At 39.2% G+C, this 20,643-nt stretch overlaps 1 protein-coding gene across 6 annotated transcripts in view; it reads left to right on the top strand.

Annotated features, from left to right (window-relative positions):
- Positions 1-1,504: 1,504 nt before the first annotated feature.
- NUP58 (nucleoporin 58) overlaps positions 1,505-20,643 on the top strand; it is a 34,752-nt gene continuing 15,613 nt past the window's right edge. For 2 of the 6 annotated variants that reach the window (XM_030449294.1, XM_030449269.1), the window contains exons 1-11: positions 1,632-1,815; positions 5,394-5,533; positions 8,376-8,528; positions 9,566-9,700; positions 10,442-10,552; positions 11,437-11,461; positions 11,899-11,964; positions 12,760-12,934; positions 14,072-14,151; positions 14,817-14,935; positions 18,279-18,361. In XM_030449294.1, the coding sequence (XP_030305154.1) occupies positions 1,706-1,815; positions 5,394-5,533; positions 8,376-8,528; positions 9,566-9,700; positions 10,442-10,552; positions 11,437-11,461; positions 11,899-11,964; positions 12,760-12,934; positions 14,072-14,151; positions 14,817-14,935; positions 18,279-18,361 (1,197 nt within the window). In that variant the 5' untranslated portion in view covers positions 1,632-1,705. Of the gene's footprint in view, positions 1,816-5,393; positions 5,534-6,883; positions 6,923-8,375; positions 8,529-9,565; positions 9,701-10,441; positions 10,553-11,436; positions 11,462-11,898; positions 11,965-12,759; positions 12,935-14,071; positions 14,152-14,816; positions 14,936-18,278; positions 18,362-20,643 lie in introns of all 6 variants that reach the window. The other 4 variants (XM_030449251.1, XM_030449260.1, XM_030449277.1 and 1 more) reach the window with 4 other exon arrangements.

Genomic DNA, 20,643 nt, shown 5'->3' with positions numbered 1-20,643 from the left:
TGTGGTCACATTCAGACAGGTCTCAATCCACTGCACTGCTCATCCAGTGTGGTACATTGACAGCTTCTCTGTGGGGATCTTAGGAGAGACGGTGTCAAAGGCCTCAGAGAAATAAGTAACAAAAGTGCATTGGGGAGGTTAGAGTTTCAGGCTGTACAAGGACAAAGTAACAATCTGTACAGTGACTCATCCGTGTCATAGTTGTGCAGGTGCCTGTGCATGAAATCTGTCATCTTCTGTACAGTAGTTAAGAGATGTGATAAAATGAAGCTTAGAGGCTGCAGAATGGTGTATTAATTCTTGCTGTTTCATGATTAATATCTAAAACAGACTCAATTCAGTAGAGTTTTTTTTTACAAAATTAACCTCTTTTTCTAACATGCAGATTTAATGAACTTGACAGTTTTTGAGTGGTGGCATTTATAATTTGTCACAAATTATTAAAATACTGCTGCAAAGGCATCACTCCCTTGACTGCTTCAGTTTTCTTGTCACTGTGTGGCCTGTCAGATTAGAAGAGTGATTGACAAATGACTCAGGAAATCACTCTATAAACGTCATTTACCATTTTGCAGTTTGGGGACTTTTCATTTTTTAAGATGTTTGAAGCCAGACATGTACATGCAATATGTAAGTAAACATGGACTAAACATCACAATATGCCTGAAGCTCTGCCTTGTGTAAAAGATAGCAAGCCAGTCCCCCCTAAATAATCTCAAGGGCTTTTCAGTAAATAATACACATCAACCATCCTTAGTCTCCAGCAGCCACAGCAGAGCAGAGGGTTCTGTATTATTCGAGATGCTCTGAGAAACTCTGGGAGTAATTATCTGAAACCTTTTATGTCACTGTGGTTCGTCTCGACTTTCGGAACTTGAGCGCCTTTCCCTGAGCACATGCGGTGCCCGGGGTACCCCAGGAAGCTCCCCGGCCTTTCAGCAGTGGCTTCTTACAGATGCCGGCTCCGTGTGAGGAACGCGTGGTGATCCCGCGACCAGACGGGGCAGAACCATCCACGGGGCAGAACCATTCACGCAGCGCCCTGGGGCACACGGGTGGGAAGTGGAGCCTGGCAGGGGCACACGAGCAGCAACCGGGGCAATAAACGTGAGCAGTAATTAGTAACTGCGTTTGTGCCGCCCAGGTGCAGTATTTGGAATAACTGCTAACAAAGGATGGGTCCCCGGAGAGGTAGAGGAGCGCCGTGTGCTGCTGGGCTGGGCTGGGCTGGCTGAGTGCCCGGGTTCGGACGGAAATTGGGTGAATCTTGGGGTTTTCATGGAATTTCAGCTGGTGTTGGAACTGGCTTCCTGCTTCCGGGCTGCTCGTCGGTCAGGTATCGCAGCGTCGCAGCGGCCCTGGGGTGCCCGTGGGAACGGCGGCGGCACAGCAAGGGTCAGCAAAGGCGGAGCACCGGACCGGGACCGCCCCTTCCCTCTCTGGGCCGCAGGCTCCTCCCCGCGCGCTGCTGCCGCTTTAAGACCCGGCGGGCGGTGCGCGTGACCCGTGGTGCACCGCGGCGGGCGCGCGCGCGTTGAGAGCGTGGCGGGTGTCCGCGCGCGCGTTGCAGCCGCTCGGTTCGAAGTTGGCGCCGGGCGCGATGCGGGGCTGAGGGGCCCGCACCGCCGCCCGCACCTCCCCTCCCCGGCCCGCACCGCCGCAACCCCCTGCCGCCTCTCAGCCCCGCTTCCCGGCCGCTGCCGCCATGTCCGCGGGATTCTCCTTCGGCGCGGGGACCCTGGGCTCCGCGGCGGCCGCCGCCGCCGGAGCGGGAGGAGGAGGCGGGGGCTTCTCCTTCGGAGCCGCCACGTCGAGGTAACGCAGCGACCCCCAGGCCCGCTCGGCTCTGCCGCACGCTCCCGCCGCCAGGCTCCCGCGGCCCGGCCGGGCCCGACCTGGGCCCGAGGCCACCGACGCTTGGTGGGCCTGGCCTAGGCTATGGCGCCTGTGGCGGGGCAGGCCCGGGCAGGACGCGTGTGTGGGGGGTGTGTGAGTGAGGGCGGGAGGAGGAAGCGCAGTCCCCGGGCTGCGTGTCTCGGAGCCTCACCTCCTGCCTTACTCCCTTGCCACTCGTGGGCCAAAGGGCCCTTGATGCGCGGAGGAAACGGCTTCACACGGGGCGCGGGGATTCCCTTCCTGCCTCCTCCGCTTCACGGCTGGCTGCGGAAATGCGGCCGTAGCGTACCCAGTAGGGAGTGAGAAAAGGAGATGCTCTTCAAATTTTGCGTTATTCTGTCTTTATCGGAGCAGGGTATCTTTTTGCACGGTTATCTCGTTCTCAGTACAAAATGTGAATCATATTCCTGTTGAGGTGTCAGTGCCCAGCCTAAGCCTGAGTGCGGCATGGAGCTTGTTGATGTCAGTCCAAACGTTCGAAAGTGAAATGCCTCTGTTTGTTTGTTTGTTTGTTTGGGTTTTTTTCCTTTCTTTGGAGTTGGGTGCAATCATCCCTTCAGCCAATATAACCTTGCGTTTGGTGTCGAGTGTTTTGGGGTTAAGGGAGAACTTTCCTGTGCTTTGATGTGCATGTGATGCAGCAGGCTCTGTACCAAAGCTATCCTTAGTATTTATGTTTCTTAAAAAAATAGGAAAGTCCTTGTTGCTCGTTTGGGATTTTGTTTTGTTTGCTTGTTTTTGTGTGGTGATTTTTTTGTTTTGTTTTTTTTGTTGGTTGGTTGCTTTCTCTTCTTCACACACTGTACTAGCAGAGATTGCCTTTTCTGACCTGCTTGCTCTTATGCCTCTGTTGAAGATTAGGGCTGTTACAACACAGCTTTGCAACTGAGTTTTACCCAAATCTAATCGGTGAAATTAATCACTAACTTAAACTAAATGGGCAGGGTGAGCCTACTTGAGGGAATTTCATCTGAAGCAGATATATTTTTTGTTTTGGAAGCCAATGTGATAGGGGAAAAGTTTTTAATTTCTTCTAACACTCTTTTGTTGTTGTGACAGCTGACATTTTTGTTACCTGGGCTTGGTTCTGTTTTCTGTTTCCACGTTCCCTGTACTGAAGTTTCTATGTAGTTAGTACAGCATTCAAGCTTCTTTTGCTTCATGCCTGTTTAATGTAGGTTTCCTGTAATTAAAATGAGCAGTGTTTAAATAATACTTTTTAATTCATTCTCTCAAAGGTACTGCCAGAAACAAGGAAACAATTTTTTTCTTGTTGATCTGCACCTATTAAAAACTGCTTGTTAAATTTTTTATTTTGCTGTTCTTGTCAGGTTTAAAAAAAACAAACACAAATAACAGGTGGTAATATGGTACTCCTTATTAATTATGTATTTATTCTTATGAGCAGAATAGGTCCTCAGGGCTATTGGTCAAGGAGTATCACAGAGAAAGAAGTTTTTTACTGCTGAGTGATTTGTGAAAGAATCTTGAGCATCCCAGTGAGATGATTTGCTTGAGGACATGTTTGAAAGTCTAAGAAGGAACTGTTAATTCTTCTGAGTTTTAGATCAAACATCATCAGTTGTTGAGAAGAAAGGGGCTGTATTATTGATCACTGGGACCAGTCAAAGATTATTTTCTGGTGGCCCAGAGCCTATGTGGGGTGCCAGCCTACAAAGTTCCTGAATTGCACCAGTAGCAGTTCAGATATTTGTGGTCATTCATTACTCAGTGTTCTCTAAATTATGCTCTAGCCACATGCAATGCTTGTTCTAGTTTTGAAGTCAAAGCCAAAGGACCTGACCTCCTCTTCCTTCCATCTGTGGAGAGCAGGTAGTCCTGGCACGTGTCTCTTGCTGTTAAAAACACTGCCATTGCTATATTTCTACATTTTTATTTCTTTCTACCTTAGCAAACAAAATTCAATTGTGTTTCCACAGTGGTGTTTATTTGTGTATTTTGCACCTTAGATTTCTTCTACTGGAATACTGAAACAAGAAGAATTTTCACAGAAAAATTATTTTTGTACTGGAAAAAGATGAGAAACATAAGCTCTCGACTAGTAGAAGCACTGTGTTACATTTTTAAGAGTACAAGCAATTAAATCATTGTGCTCTAGCTTGCTATGTTGAAATTTTAGGAATGAAGAAGGCTGAAATGCTTTGGCTCCAGTGGAGTGGGACAATTAGTCAGTCTGTGTTCTTCTGAACTTCTTGGCTTCTCTGCTTCCTCAGTTGCTTCTTGAAGAGTAACTCACTCTTAGCTTTTGAACTTGCAGCCAACATTTGCGGGGTTGACAAGATCACTTTTGTAGATATTTTGAAAACTTGCATAACCTAAATATAATTATAAAAAAAAACAATTTGCATTTGATTAAAAATATACCTTAGTGTTTATTTGTTAAGCCTTGGAGCTTGCTTTCATATAGAAAGTGATAGATGAGGGAACAGTGTGAGAATACTGAACACCTGAAACATTTCTTGACAGCTGTTATCCTGAAGTCTAAGTTGCATTTTGTTTCAGTCTTATTGTTGTATGTATGCAAAATGTCTTAGAAATTTTTTTCCTGCTTTCTAGAAAAGTTTACAAACAGAAGCAGGAAGTTAACAAAAAATAATTTATCTGCAGCAATTTAAGAACTTTTTTTTTTATTCTGGCTGCTGTTATTTATAATTTCATTGGTTAGAGATAATTATTCCTGCATGTCTTGTGCAATAACAGTACATTCTCTGCTAAATGTAAAATTTATTCTGTATTTACCAGGAAATTTCTAAAATGTGTACTTAATAATAAATAAGCAGCTTAATTTTCTTGGTAATGAGTCATCTCTGATTCTCTCCCTTCATCTGTGAAAATGGCTCTGGAAGTTTATTTTTGTATAAAGTATACAGTCAGAAAAGAAAAAAGTGTGTTAGGTGTGGGACTGCTATAGTTTGCACTGTAGCACTTGTGGGGAAGGGTAGCCTTTTGATTAGGAAATTAATTCATGTATCAGTGTGCTTTGGTATTAAGATTAAGCAAAGTTTTGTTGTTGATGGTTGTGTGTCCATGCTTATTATCACTTTAGAATGAAATAATGTCAGTTGAGATTTCTGACCATAGGTATTTAACTGGACTTGCAGCCTGTTTGTTTGTTTTACTCTTTGTGCTGCCAATAGCATTTTTTCTCTCATTTCAGTAGTTCAGGGAGAATAATTAGGCAGAACTAATGAGATGATACAACTGAGATGTTCAAATTTCCCACTGGTCTAGCGGGATGTATCAGATCACCAAAGAGCTGAACAAATCCTAGAGTTAGTGTCAGGGAAGCTGTGGGAGTTCTGTAGAAGGAAAAAGAGGTTTTTTCTTTGGTGTCAGCAAGCTTGGTTTCTGTCTTGTCCAGCTGTGTTGTGTGTGGTCTGAGAAAATGAATGGTGGTTTGGGAAAGAAATTGAAGTAAGGCAGGGGTGGCTTTATTTTGGAAAATAATTCTTGCTAATAGTCTTATTTTATAATAGCTCAACAGGAGGACTTAATTTTGGAACTCTGGGCTCTTCCACTGCTACAGCAACTACATCAGCTCCTTCAGTGGGCTTTGGGAGTGGACTCTTTGGATCAAAACCCACCACTGTCTTTACTCTAGGAGGCACCAGCACAGGTAGAAAAACTCTTTTACAGCAGAAATTTGAACCACCATTGAAGAAGCTACATTGTCTATGCACAAAAACTGAGTTTTCATCATGTGCTTGCATTTTTTTACCATAGTTCTGTAGCTCAGAGTATTGTTTATGTAGCTTTGTAAAAAGGCTTCATTGAACAAATTAAAAGGTCATTAAATGAGACCTGCTGCATTAAATGTGCTGCAGAAACACAGATGCAGTTATCAGAAAACTATGCCTGAGCCTATGTGGATATTGTTCCATAATTTGAAGCCTGTTGTTATCTGTAAGTCTTAAACCTTCATCCAGATGATCAAAATTATAATTTAAGATTGAGTTATATTTTGATCTGAAAAATACTTTAAAACATTGTGAGATATTTGGTATTTGTAATGTGATACTGTAATCTTGCAGGTGTAAACATTTCGGGGTTTGTTGTTTGGTTTTTTTAATGTTAGCACTATGCATGAAGAAATTCAGTGTTTTGTTAAGTATCTAGACCAGGCTATGAACATACAGATTCTTGTAAGAATATTGGAGTGTAAAAGGAGAACTTTTCTGAGTGAAGGTTTGTGGTTTTTGTTTTGTTTTTAGCCATCATGACATAACCTAGTGAATTTTGTTTTGGCTCTTTTATATTTGTCAAAATGGTCTCTTTTTCTCCTGTACATCTGTATGAGTGGATAGGTGTCATTTTAAGAACCAACATATTAGAAATCAGTTTACTAGGAGAGTGAAAGCTTGTTTCAATGTGCTTGGATACATTTGGTTAATTTTCTTTTAACTCTGTGATTCTTTTGGTCTTCTAATCAGAAGTTTTCTAAAATACAATTTGGCATAGCAGTGTGTTCAAAATAATCTCTTTAAATTACCAGTCAGGCAGAAACCCTAAACCAAGAAACAGAATTTTACAAAGACTTTGGATCTCTAATCCTCTTTATTACACTGTAAATCTCCTGGTTTACATGCAGTTACATACTGCCATATGGCTGAAAAAAATACTTGCCAGAATTACTAGTTTCTGGATTTTTGTTTACCTTGATTTGTTTTAAATTTCAAACACACTTTGCTATACTGCTGTGGTAACATCAGTTTCACTATTAGCAGATTCTTAAGAAGAGAAATCATATTTTTGAAGTCCTTTGATTTGTGCTGAGATACTGCTGAGATACTGTTACCTGTATTAATGTTTGCTTTTGACATCCTACAGAAAAAAAAAACTTTTATAATAATCTACATATTGCCTCAATGTTATTTCAGTGTTTTGTTTCATGTTTTTTACTATTTTAACTGCTCTGGTCTTCAATTACTGTTCTTATTCTGTTGTTTTTTTATTATTATTATTGAAGCAGGAACAGCAACAACTATTGCTACAGGACTGACACTAGGTAAGGGTCTAATTTGGATTTTGATGTTACACAAGGAAAAAAAATCAGGTCTGTCTTGTACTGTAGAAAGTGAGTGGTCATATGTGAGCCTTTTCCCCATAATAACTGCAGGCTCATTTGCCACCCGGATGTTAAGGCTACGAACCAGAGTGGAGCCCTGCAGTTCTGAGCATTGTTACTTGTCCTTAAAGGATTATTCCATTCCTGTTTGGCAGTGACCATGGTCATAGTGAAGAGTTATACTTTGTATTTATGGCATCCTAATCAGTCTCAGCCTTCAGCAGAGAGGAGGTGCAGTGCCTTATCAGATAATTCTTCATACAGAATTTCTTCCTTTTATGAACTTTATGTGAACAGGTCTATTTGGTAGTTACCTCTTTGGAAAGAATAAAGAGTGTTTATCTCTTGTAAGGGAAAGGATCTTGAGAATATTTTACTTTTGTTTCTCTGATCCATCTTCAGAGACAATTTTTCAGATATCATTAGAAATACAGGAATATGTGGGTAGTTGCAGGTGTTGTTTCCTTTTTGGACATCAGCAACTGAGCAGAGGAGAAATTGAGCTGCAGTATCACAAATGCTGGGATGTGGACATGGTGCTACAATACATACAGGATTCAATAACTGGGGAAGCTATGCTGTGAATAAATAGGAAAAAATTGTGTTGGATTAAGAAACAAATGAAATGGCTACAAGAAGGGAGGAGCAGCAGCAGCAGCAAACTTGGGAAAGACTGTTGCATAATAACACATGGCAGTCAGCACCATGCAGGTGAACATTGTTTTTGTAGTAGCTGTATCAAATTATATCATCCAAAAGAGTCACACAGCAGTTCCTGAGAATACTAAGTGTGTGTTTCTTATGCTTTGCTGTTGTGGTTTGTGTGTGTATGTGCACATTCCTCTTTTATTTTGAAATACAGATCCTAGAGTGTAAATTTATTGCCCTGAAAACAGCAGGTGGTGGAAGCTTTATTTGCTTGAAAATTTTTCAAATACAAAGTTTTGGGGAATAATATTTCAACATTTTTCTTGTTTAAAAATTGAAAGGCTGCGTGCATGCACTCTGGTGTGCACTTCCAATTGAGAATTTTTAGTGTGTATTTTGAGTAGTATTGTTTATAGCTTGATCTACCAATGCTTTGGTGATTCTATCAGATGCTCTTGGTGAAAGCTGTTATTTTTACTCTTTTATACGTATTACCACTAGATAGAATCATTAGTTCATGATTAAAGCCTATTGGACTGTTAAGAATCCTGGACAAAAATCTCTCTACAATTCTGTAGAGCTTTGATAATTTATCTGAAAGTGCTATGTGAATATTTTATTTGATGCAGGTGGTGGTGCATCCTGTGGTGCTCATGATGGTTAAATGGTAATAGTTCAGAGAAGGTGAACTGAGCATTGATTCTCAGTGTTCTGAGAGTGATAATTGCTTTCTGATTTCTTTTAGGGACACCTGCCACCACATCAGCAGCTACCACAGGCTTTAGTTTAGGTTTTAACAAACCTGCAGGTTCAGCCACTCCATTTGCTTTACCTGCTACTTCTACCTCAGCAAGTGGCCTATCCTTATCATCTGCTCTTACATCAACTCCTGCAGCAGGTAAAAAAGTGTTTAGGGATTTGGGGGTTTTGTGGGGTGTTTTTGTTTGGGTTTTTTGTTTATTTCTTCAACAATAAAACTTCATGGTAAAGTAGTTCTATGCTGTATGTCTTTCTAGTATTTACAAAATCTTGTGGTCCTCAATAAGGGGGTTCATTGTGTATTTGGGTACCCTAATACAGATAGCTTTATGTTTGTCTAGAGGTTTGTCAGGGATTCAGGCAGCATGTAATCTAATTAGAGGTCTAGCAAGAGATGATTAGTGATATAAAATATTTTTTTGTCATTTCCAAGCCCACTGAATGTTGATAGCTTCCTATACATAGAGCTGAAAAGTCTGGAAAATGTCTACATATTTTTGTTTAGATGTCCTGAAATTATTAACTAGTAGTGAGAAAAAGGTTTTAACAGTCTAGTCCTGATACTGGCTCATACCTGCCATCATAATGAACTCAGCTAAATTGCACAGTGTGTAATGATAATTAAGACTCAAGTTCATTTTTCTTAACTTCAGTAGTCTGTATGTGAGCTCAGCTGTGTCCTGTGTCTCTTTATGCCAATGGCTTTTTTCAGTTCTTCCCTGAGCTACTCAAAGATGGGATGCTTAATCCCAGAAGAAGGCTCATGCTCTTGGAACATGAAAGAAGTGTACTTGGATCTTCTGTCTTGTGTAAAATATTTTAATGTTTCACATAAAACATTAATGTTTTAACATAAAATGTTAATAGCACTTGTTATATCTGTTACACTGTAAAATAAATTCCGTGCCAGGTTCTAGGTCCTCTAGTGTTTTGGGGGGACTCTCAGAATTTGTATAGTTGAAAGTAAGAACTAATAAAGATTATGTTCTAGAACAAAATAATGTGTAATTCAAAAGTCTCTATGGCTTTGGGAAATCTCTGAAAAATAAAAACCATGATTGAGCTTATTACCCAATTAGGATAAAGATGCTGTTCATGCCTTTCAGTTATTTCAGATTGTCTGTGGATGTATTGAAATGCATGTGTCTGCATGAAGTTGGTTTGCTTTCTCTGCAGGAACTACTGGGTTTACATTAAATTTGGGTGGCACGACTGCTCCAACTACAACTGCCTCCACAGGCCTTTCCTTAGGAGGAGCCTTAGCAGGTTTAGGAGGTTCACTCTTCCAGAGTACAAGCACAGCAGCAACAGGTGAAAGTTGCTTCAGTTTTTTCCTCCTTCTCTCTCAAGTGATTGGTATTTAATGTGTGATTATATAAATTCATAATATAAGAATTTGTTTAATTCTTAACACTGTGAATGTGTAATTTTCAAGTGTTACAGTTAAGAACAATGTTGGTATTCTAGGGCAATAGAAAAGAAATCTGAAATAGTTGGCTCCTTTCTTGTTCTTAAATTCACTTTTACTTGACAATTTTTATAAAAGATGAAAGCACAAGGAAATTTTCCTTTGCCATAGTTGACTCAGGCAAGTTGATCATAAATGGGAGAGGGCAGTGAAAGAAAAGTATCTCCTTTAACTGTGGAGAAGTAAAAAGCTCTGTTTCAATCTGGCTCTTGGTCTGAATGAAATCTGTTAATATTGTCACTTTGACTTCTGTCCTTTTCAGCTGTAGTGGAAAACTTTGTTGCACTGTGTTGCAGTCTTTGTAGCATTGCTCTTAAGTACATTTCTGTTTCATTTAAAGTGCTGATGTTAAGTTAGCTATCTAATTAGCTGCCTGGTAATGGGAAGAAATAACATAAACCATGTGCATACAGGTGTATGAGACTTCACACAATCTGTTTCCTCTGTTTAATTTGCAAAGGTTAAAATCCAAATGTTGTAAATAAGCACTGAAACTGCAAGAAAGATTTTATGTGCTTTTAGCTTAAAATAAGTTTTAATTATCAACATTTTAAATACAGAAAATCTGTTTGGATTTCTTAAAGGACTTGGGCAGAATTCATTGAGTTTAACTCTTGGGACTACTGCAGCTCCTTCCAGTACTGCCAATGAAGGTCTTGGTGGCATTGATTTTAGTAGTTCTTCAGACAAAAAGAGTAAGTTTCTTTAAAAAAATTCTTAAATTTTAATTGACAAAATTATCAGAGCACTTCAGCAAAGACACTGTTCAGTTGTCTTAGGAGTGTGGAACTGAAGCCAAAAACATTTAACATCTCTCAAACCCCTGCTCACATTTCACTTCATTGCATTCTTGGATATTGTGCTTGTATAGAAGAACGAGATTTTGGTTGCAAATGAAATGTGAATTAAACTTATTTATTTAGAATAAGTATAAACCAATACCAGGATCTAGACCCCTTAGGTTTTTGCAAGTGAAGACTCGTAAGACTGAAAAGCTGTTAGATAATCTGAACAGCTATACGTCAAATAGCCACTAGAGGGGAGAGGCAGAGTTATGCTTAAGTAGAGCATGTAAGTAGTCAGTAAGCAGTAATGTCTTCAGTTCCATAAAAGCTCATTCATTATTGAACTTAATGCAGTAGCAGAATTCTTAGTGAATTCCAATGAACAAACTTTAATTACATTCATATTTTAGAGGGGACTGCTATTGCTGTATTGAACACTTGAGTATTTTGTGGGTGCAGGTCTAAGTGAGTTGTGGTTTCATAAGCAGGAAGAAATTTCTTGTGCAGCTCCAGTTGTTTATGTATTTGTAGTGACCTGTATAGTACCACAAGATGTTTTGTGTTATTCTGTGCCAAGAAATTAGCCCCTCAACTGTTGAACCATCATTTTTTAAAATATATTTTATCTGTGAAGGTGAATTAAATTAAAACCATTCTTTTATGGTTACTCTAGTCAGTTCTCAGCAGGAGAAATCAAGCAGATTACTGTCATTAGTGCTTCCCTAAAATCTCATTCAGGTTGTTTTGTATGTTCTTCTAAGTTTTATTTCTGACCTAGAATTTCTATTTCCTAGGTGACAAAACTGGAACAAGACCTGAGTAAGTGTTCAGATTTTCTTTGCATTCCATGTCTTATTAGAAAACAACTGAACTAAACATGTTGGCTTTTCTCCTGCCTTTGATCCTAAAATAGGAATAAATGTACCTGGCCAGCTTTTGCATTGAGGGCAGTTTAGTAATGGTGGTTTGTAATTTTAAACACTGCAAGTCTCCCATCAAGTGTAATGTCATCTGGCATCCACTGTAGACTGATCATGGTGTCTGAAAATGGTCTCTGGAAATGGGTACAGTGCTTTCACCACAGGCTTGGACCTGGCATAGTACCTGTGTGCATTAATTCAAGTCATTGCTAGTTGTGGCATACATGCAGTAGGTATAAAACACCAATCACTTGAATGTTTTCATAATATTTAGTGGTAGTTCAAAAATGTGTGGCAGTATTAAAGCACCATCTAAGCATGCTTTGTATCTTGTAGGGATAGCAAAGCCCTAAAGGATGAAAATCTACCTCCAGTAATCTGTCAAGATGTAGAAAATCTGCAGTAAGTAGTGATTTTTATTTGATTGTTGAATAGCTAGAATATTGTATGTTGTCTGATGCTCTTTGACAGATTCTACTGCAGCTGCATGCAGGATAAGCAGCTAGACCAGGGCCTTTTGGCAGGTGAACCCTGGGAGCAGTAGGTGGATAGTTCTAGTAGCTGAAGTTTTAGGCTGTTTTATGTTTTCAGCCTCACTTTCATGCATTAACACAAATAGTGATGCATAACAAATATACTCATAGTATCTGTTTCATCTCTTCCTGGAAGTATTAGGCCTGTTACACATGCATAGAAAGTATTGAACCTTATGTCTGTAACTGCATGTGCATTGTGCAGCTCTTAGAGACCAGAGAGAATGGCTAAAGACCCTTTCCTCAGGCAGGAAGGAGGCAAGTTGTAAACTAGTGAAAGAGGTTGTATGTCACTGTATTAATGATTTTAAAGTAGTAATTAATTTAACATAGCTACTATGTATTTTAATATATATATAAAAATTAAATTGTGTGTGTATATATATATATATTAGTGTCAAGATTCAGCATAACATGTTTCAGCACTTGGTATTTAAGTTTAGGGTTGTGGGGTTTTTTTGTTTGGGTTGTTTGCTTTTGGGTTTTTTGTTTGTTTCTTTACAGGACCTAAGGTACTGTTATGCTATATGGTAATTCTACTGTTCAGTACTTAAATTTTGGAAAAAATTAAAGCTATTTAAATAATGTGGCCTGAAGGTAAACACATTGATCTGGTTCAATATTTAGTTTTTCTTTCCTACCCTTACCTTTTCTCCTTCCCCAGGAAATTTGTGAAAGAACAAAAACAAGTTCAGGAAGAAATCAGTAGAATGTCCTCTAAAGCAATGCTTAAAGTACAAGAAGACATTAAAGCATTGAAACAACTTCTGACTGTAGTTGCCAGTGGATTACAGAGAAACACTCTTAATATTGACAAGCTGAAAGTGGAAACTGCTCAGGTATAATTGTATATAAGTTTTGGTGACTTGAGTTTTTGTTGATTATTTCAAATAGTTTAACTGTCCTTCATCAGTCAAGATAACCTATGTCCAAGCTAAGGGAGTTATAAACAAAGGTAAGAAAATAACATCAGATGTAATCTGTTTGAAGCTTATGGGAGGGACTGTAGAGCAGCAGAAGTGCAAGTATATTTTATTGTGATGAGTTGTTTTTTTTAAAAACAAAAAAACAAACAAACAAACAAAAATAGAAAAACCCCACAAACAAAACCAATACCACAACATCTCAAGGACCAAAATATCTTAACTAGTGCTGGTGTTCATTTAGTGAACTTTGGTCACAGTTCTGTCCACCAGTCTGCACCTTAATTGTACATCCAGTTTGAGCTCAAGTTGATGCAAGTCCTTTTTAAGTTATGCTCTTTACCTTTTTCCATGTCAAGGCTACTTGCTATATAAGTGTTTTTATTCTTAAGTGAAAATGGCAAGGATTTCTTTGTACCTTGTGATACCAAAAGGAAATACTCTATAGCTGTGCCTTGTCAGCAGTTTTCTGTGAAAACAAGCTTATTACTTCTATTTTCACATGTGAATGATGCAGTTGAGAATGACTGAACCAGGCACTGAGACATTCTTAATGCCAGTTACAAAAATTTGTTAAACAGAAATCATTACTGTAATTATCATGCATAATAAGATAATTTCCATAGAAAAAGAGGCATTTAGCTAGTTAATATTTTTAGTAAGGCAAAATAATCCTTTCTGTTCTATTTCTTTTAGGTGTACCCTTTCTTGCACTGGACTTTTTTTTTCTTCTAGATCTCAATAATTATAGCAGGATTTTTGAAGTAAACCAGAAATTATATCTTATCTTGGACAGTTTAGCACAGTATTTTCTCAACTTCCCAGCTAGATAGGTTGGGCTCTCACTATGTGTTGTTGCTTGTTCTTTCCCCAATCTTCTGTTTGTATTTGCAGCTCTCCAACTTTCTGGCACTCTATTCTTTGAAGAATTTCTGCTCAGATTCTGTAATGGTGTTAACTTAAATACACAAAGTATTTTATATGAATTTTAGTTATTTTGCTTTTTTAACACTTCATATAGAACCTTACCTAGTATTAATTTTCCCTATTTAGGAGCTAAAGAATGCAGAAATAGCGTTACGAACACAGAAAACTCCTCCTGGTCTCCAGCATGAAAATACAGCCCCAGCAGAGTGAGTTACTGTTATTCACAAAAAATAGTCAATAATATAACTTGGAGAAGAGAAGGCTCTGGGAATACCTTATTGTAGCCTTTTGATCCTTAAAAACTGATGGTGACAAACTGTTTTAGCAGGGCCTGTAGTGATAGGACAAGGAGGGTAGATTTAGACTTGATATGAAGAAGCTTTTTATGATGAGGGTAGTGAAACACTGGCACAGGTTGCCCAGAGGGGTGGTAGATGCCCCATCCCTGAAAACATTAAGGATGGGTTGGACAGTGCTCTGAGCAATCTGATATAGTTGAAGATGTCCCTGCTCTCTGTAGGGGGGGTTGGAATAAATGTCTTTAAAAAGGTCACTTCCAACCCAAACCATTTTATGATTCTATGAACTTGATAACAGGATTTTTTTTTTGACCTTTTTGTAGCCTAATAGTAGAAATGAAACACTGATTCTATGAAGCATTCAGTACATGTTATCTTAATCTCATTAAAATGCGAACTAGTCTTCACTCACTCTTTCCACTGGTAGAGGGGTGTCAACATCTGTCATGGAACATAACTTGCAATAAATTAAAAGAAAATTGGTAGCAAATATAGATCAGATTAAAAAATACTGAAAAATGTTGGCAAACTAGTTAAGTTTAATATATTATTTCATTGTTTTACTCATCTAGCTACTTCAGAATCTTGGTTGAGCAGTTTGAAGTACAGTTGCAGCAATACAGGCAACAAATAGAAGAGCTGGAAAATCATCTTGCTACTCAAGCAAATAATTCTCACATAACTCCTCAAGGTAAATGTGGAAATTAAATCTTGTGCCTATGAGAAATTTAGTAACTAATCTCCTTTTGTTTTATTTTTTCTTATTTATCTGAACACATTTCTGTACATAGAATCTGCAGTTGTTCTGAGTAAAGATGTGGAATTAAAAGATTAACGAAGGTTTTTGTGTTTTTTAAGATGGATCCAGTTTCTGAGGTGCAATTTGTAAGCCTTGTTTGGTTTTGCATAGAAATTTTAATACCTATGCATGTAGCAGTAGAAATCACAACTTCTGAAAAATAGGAAATAAAAAAGCATGGTATGTTTTACACTCTTGTTTTCTCTGACTTAGACACCATTCTTTTAGAAGAACTTGAATTTTCTCTAGATTTAGCTAAGATGCTGGCACAAAAGCTGGAAATGGAAGCTTGGGGCCCTTAGTGGGACCAGGGCACATACATGACGTGGTATTGCAAACAAATGCTTTTGTGGTACCTTTTCTGACTGTTCAATCCATCTGCATTTTGCTTCTTTACAACTCCTACTGAGCTCCTAAATGTCAGTGAAAGCTACTATAGATGAATAAAGTAAGCTCCCTTACTCAGCTCAATACTGCTTGGTCTTTTGCTGCTGCTCTGCTTCCAAACCATTTTTATTTCTTTGCTTTTGTCTATTGTTCTTATGCTTAATGTAGCAGCAAGGAAATCCGTTTTCCTTTCACTCCAGTTTCTGTACATCTTCCTCTGTCCCTTTCACCGATACAACTTTTCTTTCCACCTGCTATTTTAAGATGAGGTCTTTGTACAACAGAGGAGCTTACCTATGGAAGATAGTGAAGTGTTTTCACAGTTGTAAATGAGATTCCCTTACTTCTGCCCTGTAAACTGAGATCTAAGGTTCTTTTCAGAAGACTGTCATGAGAAAAAATCAGCATGGAGACAAGGATGGCTTTTCTGGGAAAGATGCTTTGTAGTATTTCTTCTATGAATCTCTGAGCTGGATAGATGATTTTGACAAAACATGAAAGTGAGACTACTGACATCCACTATATCCATGTCTCCTCCTTCAGCATCTAGCTGGTCTAAGGCTAGGTGGTACTTTCTCTTTTACACTGGACTGTCTTACCATGAGATGGTAAGATGTCTGCTCTACTAGCTCCAGATTAAAATGGAAACTTTTCCTTAGTTTGGAATGTCTTGGTATTGTCTTAAGCTCTGACCAACAGAAAATTTAATTTTGTTTGCTATCACATCACTCAATATTGGGGAAATCTCTGGTGAAAAAATGGTGGCCTCTGGACAGTAGTTTTCTAGTTAGTAACCATTTCTGTGATCACAGACACTTCTATGTTTTGGCCCAGTTTGGGTACAGGTCCTGCAATAAGCAGTGATTTAAAGCTTTTAAGCCATATGATCCTTAACATCTTGCCATCACAGGATGGTACCTAGATTCTGGACCTCACATCTCAGAAAACAGAGAACTCTGTTGGCCTAGCTTCCAGAATGGAAAGTCTGAAGCCTGAGGGCTCTCTGTCTTTCCATGTGATTTTCTTGTCTTGCCGTAGTGTGAGAGGGATGCCTTCACAGATTTTCCTCTTATTTTTCTTTTAGTCAGTTATTTCTGCTGTAATCTAAAGGTTCTTTGCTTGTCTATGCAAAGCCTGATATGTTGTGTCAGCATGCAGTAAATTATCTAGTGACCTAGTCAACACTATTGCATATGTGGCCTTTTGCCATAGAGAAGAAACTTCCATTATTGTGACCTGGAATGGCTTAAACTTCGAAATCTCTAGTATTCAGTAGCAATGAATTCCCTCCAAACTCCTGCGACTCTTGTGAAAGTGGCTTTCCAGTAGCTGAAGGGGGCCTACAAGAAAGCTGGGGTATGGCTTTTTACACAGGTATGTAGTGAGAGGACAAGGGGAAATAGTTTAAAACTTGGAGAGGGGAAATTTAGGTTTGACATAAGGAAAAAAGTTCCTGTGAAGGGTGATGAGACACTGGAACAGGTTGCCCAGGGAAGTTGTGTCTGTCCTCTCCCTGGGAGTGTTCAAGGCCAGGTTGGATGGGGCCTTGAGCAACTTGATCTAGTGGAAGGTGTCCCTGCCCACGCAGGGGTTTGGAAAAAGTTGAACTTTCCTGGAGCAGGTCCAAAGGAAGGCAACCAGGCTGGTGAAGGGACTCGAGCACAGATCCTATGAGGAGAGGCTGAGGGAGCTGGGGCTGTTCAGCCTCAAGAAGAGGCGGCTCAGGGGAGACCTCATTGCTCTCTACAACTCCCTGAAAGGAGGGTGTAGCCGGGGGGGGGTTGGCCTCTTTTGCCAGATGACTTTCAACAAGACAAGAGGGCTCAGTCTTAAGTTGTGTCAGGGGAAGTTTAGGTTAGATATTAGAATTTCTTTATGGAGAGGGTGATCAAGCATTGGAATGGGCTGCCCACTGAAGTAGTGGAATCTCCTTCCCTGGAGATACTTATTAAAAAGAGACTGGATGTGGCACTCAGTGCCATGGTCTAGCAACCGCAACGGTGGTTCATGGGTTGGACTCGATGATCTCTGAGGTCCCTTCCAACCCAGCCAATTCTATGATTCTATGATAGCTTTCAACCCTTACAATTTTATTGTTCTATGATACTTTGGAAACTTGTGGCCAATCTTTCTAGAGATCACTGGCTCTACAACCCTGAAGGTTGGCACAAGATTTGTTCCCCAGCTCTTTTTTTTTTTTCAGAAATAAATGCAAATTACAATGGAGAAATTCCCTTATGGAGAGGCAGACATTCTCTTTTCAAGAACCATTGCTAGACTTACTCATCTTCAAAAACCTTGTAGCTGCTGTTTGCATTTCAGTAGGTTGTATACATCCTTCAGAGGAAATGGAGATGCTGATCTTTTTTCACAGTGAAAAGACCACTTCATCACTTTTCTGTCTTCCATTTTGGTGCATTTTTTCAGTCCTTCTTTCATAAAAGCATTTTTTTGAGAGTGGAATGTATAAACAACTGGAAGAAATTCTGGTTTAACCATATTAATGTAAAAATCAATAAGAAAATGTTCCTGTATAATTTCGGTAAAGTTACATAATAATTTTTTAGCTTTGCTAAATTATAGAATCATTATGAAAGTTACCATTTATATAAAAATCTGAGAAAAGAGTACTTTTCAAAGTAAGTGTGAAGCTCTTTTCAAAAAGTAGTCCTTGAGCAACTTGCGTCACCCAATTGCTCTCAAATTCTGTATTTCTTACAGACATGCAGATTTTTTGTGCTTCGTGCTGCACAAGTTTTGGGTGGGCTTATTGGGTAGGTATAAACACTAAATATTTTCTCCAGGTACTAAGATTATCACTAATCAATATTTTATGTACCTCTTGCAGATTTGTCTATGGCTATGCAGAAAATCTATCAAACATTTGTAGCTTTAGCTGCACAACTTCAATCAATACATGAAAACGTAAAGGTATGTTATTTTGATGTGTTGCTGTGTATTTAGAGAAGGAACTACAAAAATTCACTTTTTGAAAATGTAATATATCTTCAGGGTGTCTTTTTCTGTTAAATAAACTGCTTTTAGAAATTTTCAAATTTTCCTGCAGAAGGGCTTTGTTTTTAAAAAAACTTTTGTTCAACTGAAGTCTGTTTTTGATTTACTTACAGTGAGGGTAGCAACAAAGGTTGCTATAGGTTTGTGTAGGTTACAAAATGTTTTTCATTTAATTCCTTTTTTTTAATTGCTCATGAAATTCTGAAACATCTCTTTGAGCTCATGCTTCTATTGTTTGTATTTTGTGCAATGACCTTCTGATCACAGCAAAGTAATCTAAGTCTGGTTTTGTTCAAATAGTAAAAAAAAAGTGGGTATTCATATGTATGATTTTTTCAGTGTATCAAAGAATTTTGGTGAAAACAGTGTTCTGCTTTCCTTCATTTTTCAGCTGATTTTGAGGGAAATTCCTATCTTTGTGGGGGAAGGGGGAACTACTGTGGACTACTTTCATAATGGACTCGGGCTTGGATTTCCCATTACAATTCACTGTTCTATAATTCATTGTTTTTCTTCAGACCATCAGAATACTTCTTGGTTGCAAAAAAAAACCAACGCTCAAACCTGCAGCAGAGTACAAGTGTTTGGGACTGTTTCTAATGTGATTTCCTTAATGGGAGTAGCTCTGCTAAATCTTCAGGTTGTTTCCTTCTCAAACCTTCTGCACACTGTTCCTAGTTCTCTAAAAATCTGAAACTTGACTTTCCCTGAATAGAGATCCAGGAGTACTGTGAATCTCCTATGAACATGGCTTCCTTGCCTTGCATTCCTTTTGTCAACATGGATATTCACAGGTGTACAGCTACCTGCCATCAGATGTTTGTGCTATTCTTTATTAACTCTGTTCTGGTACCAGATAGAGAATATATCAGTTCCTTCATAATTTTGGCAGAATTATGCAAAAAGTATCTGTCTTCTGGACTCTTCAGTTCTGAGGTCTGAGTGTAGGTTGAGCTCATGCAGTGGTCTTTATGATGATACAGAGTTGTTCTTCAGTGTGGAGAGCTGGATTTGTATTGAAGTATAAGCAGTAAGGGACCTGCACAGGCTGGACCAGTGGGCCAAGGCCAGTAATAGGTTAAATAAGGCCGAGTGCTGGGTCCTGCACTTTTGTCACTGCAATCCCATGCAACACTACAGGCTTGGGAAGAGTGGCTTGAAAGCTGCCTAGCAGAAAAGGATCTGGGGTTTTTGGTTTACAGCAGCTCAGTATGAACCAGCAGTGTGCCCAGATGGCCAAGAAGGCCAACAGCATCCTGGCTTGTATCAGGAATAGTGTGACCAGGAGGAGAAGGGAAGTGATAGTGCCTCTGTATTCAGCACTGGTGAGGCTGCACCTTGAGTTCTGTGTTCAGATCTGGAACCCTCACTACAAGAAGGACATGATGTTGCTGGAGTGAGTTCAGACAAGGGCAACTGAGCTGGTAAAGTGTCTGAAGATCAAGTCCTGTGAGGAGAGGCTGAGGGGATTGGGAATGTTTAGTTTGGAGAAGAGGCTGAGAGGAGACCTTGTTGCTCTCTTAACTACCTGAAAAGAGGTCGAAGGGAGGTGGGTGCTGGCCTCTTCTCTCAAGTATAATATAAGAGAAAATAACCTGAAGTTTAGCCAAGAGAGATTTAGACTAGATATGAGGAAGAATTTCTTTACTGAGAGCCTAGTTAGATGTTGGAACAGACTGCTCAGGTTGGTAGTGGAATCACCATCCCTGGAAGCATTTAAAAACTGTGTAGATGAGGACATGATGTAGTGGCCATGATGGTACAGTTATTGATTTTTATTTTTTTATTATTATTTATAATAAGCCCCCTGGGGAAGGGGCTTTGATGGTTGGATGTGATCTTAGAGGTCTTCTCCAACTGTGAGAATTCTGTGGTTCTCTGTGAGTATGTGAGTAGTATCTTTAGTACCTTGTGAGTGCAGTTAATAAGAGATTTCACTGTAGCTTGAGTATTCTATTGCTTGGAACTAAGGGGTCAGTTTGAGGATCTCTGGAATTGTTTATTGTTTTGAGATTTAATCTAGTTGAGTGGACCTGAAGGCTGGTATTTTAGAAGACACAATCTTAACTAAAGCTTCAGATCTAAGAAAAATTCATGTACTCCTTAAGTGGCTCTGGTATTCTGACCATCTGTTTTAGTTTATCAGTGAGGAGATGCTAGGAGAGGAAAGCAGTTTTGAAACTGCTGTCTCTGCCTTA

The sequence above is a fragment of the Calypte anna genome, chromosome 1, assembly GCF_003957555.1.
Source record: "Calypte anna isolate BGI_N300 chromosome 1, bCalAnn1_v1.p, whole genome shotgun sequence".
Lineage (NCBI taxonomy): Eukaryota > Metazoa > Chordata > Aves > Apodiformes > Trochilidae > Calypte > Calypte anna.
This window is presented reverse-complemented; position numbering and strand designations above follow the sequence as displayed.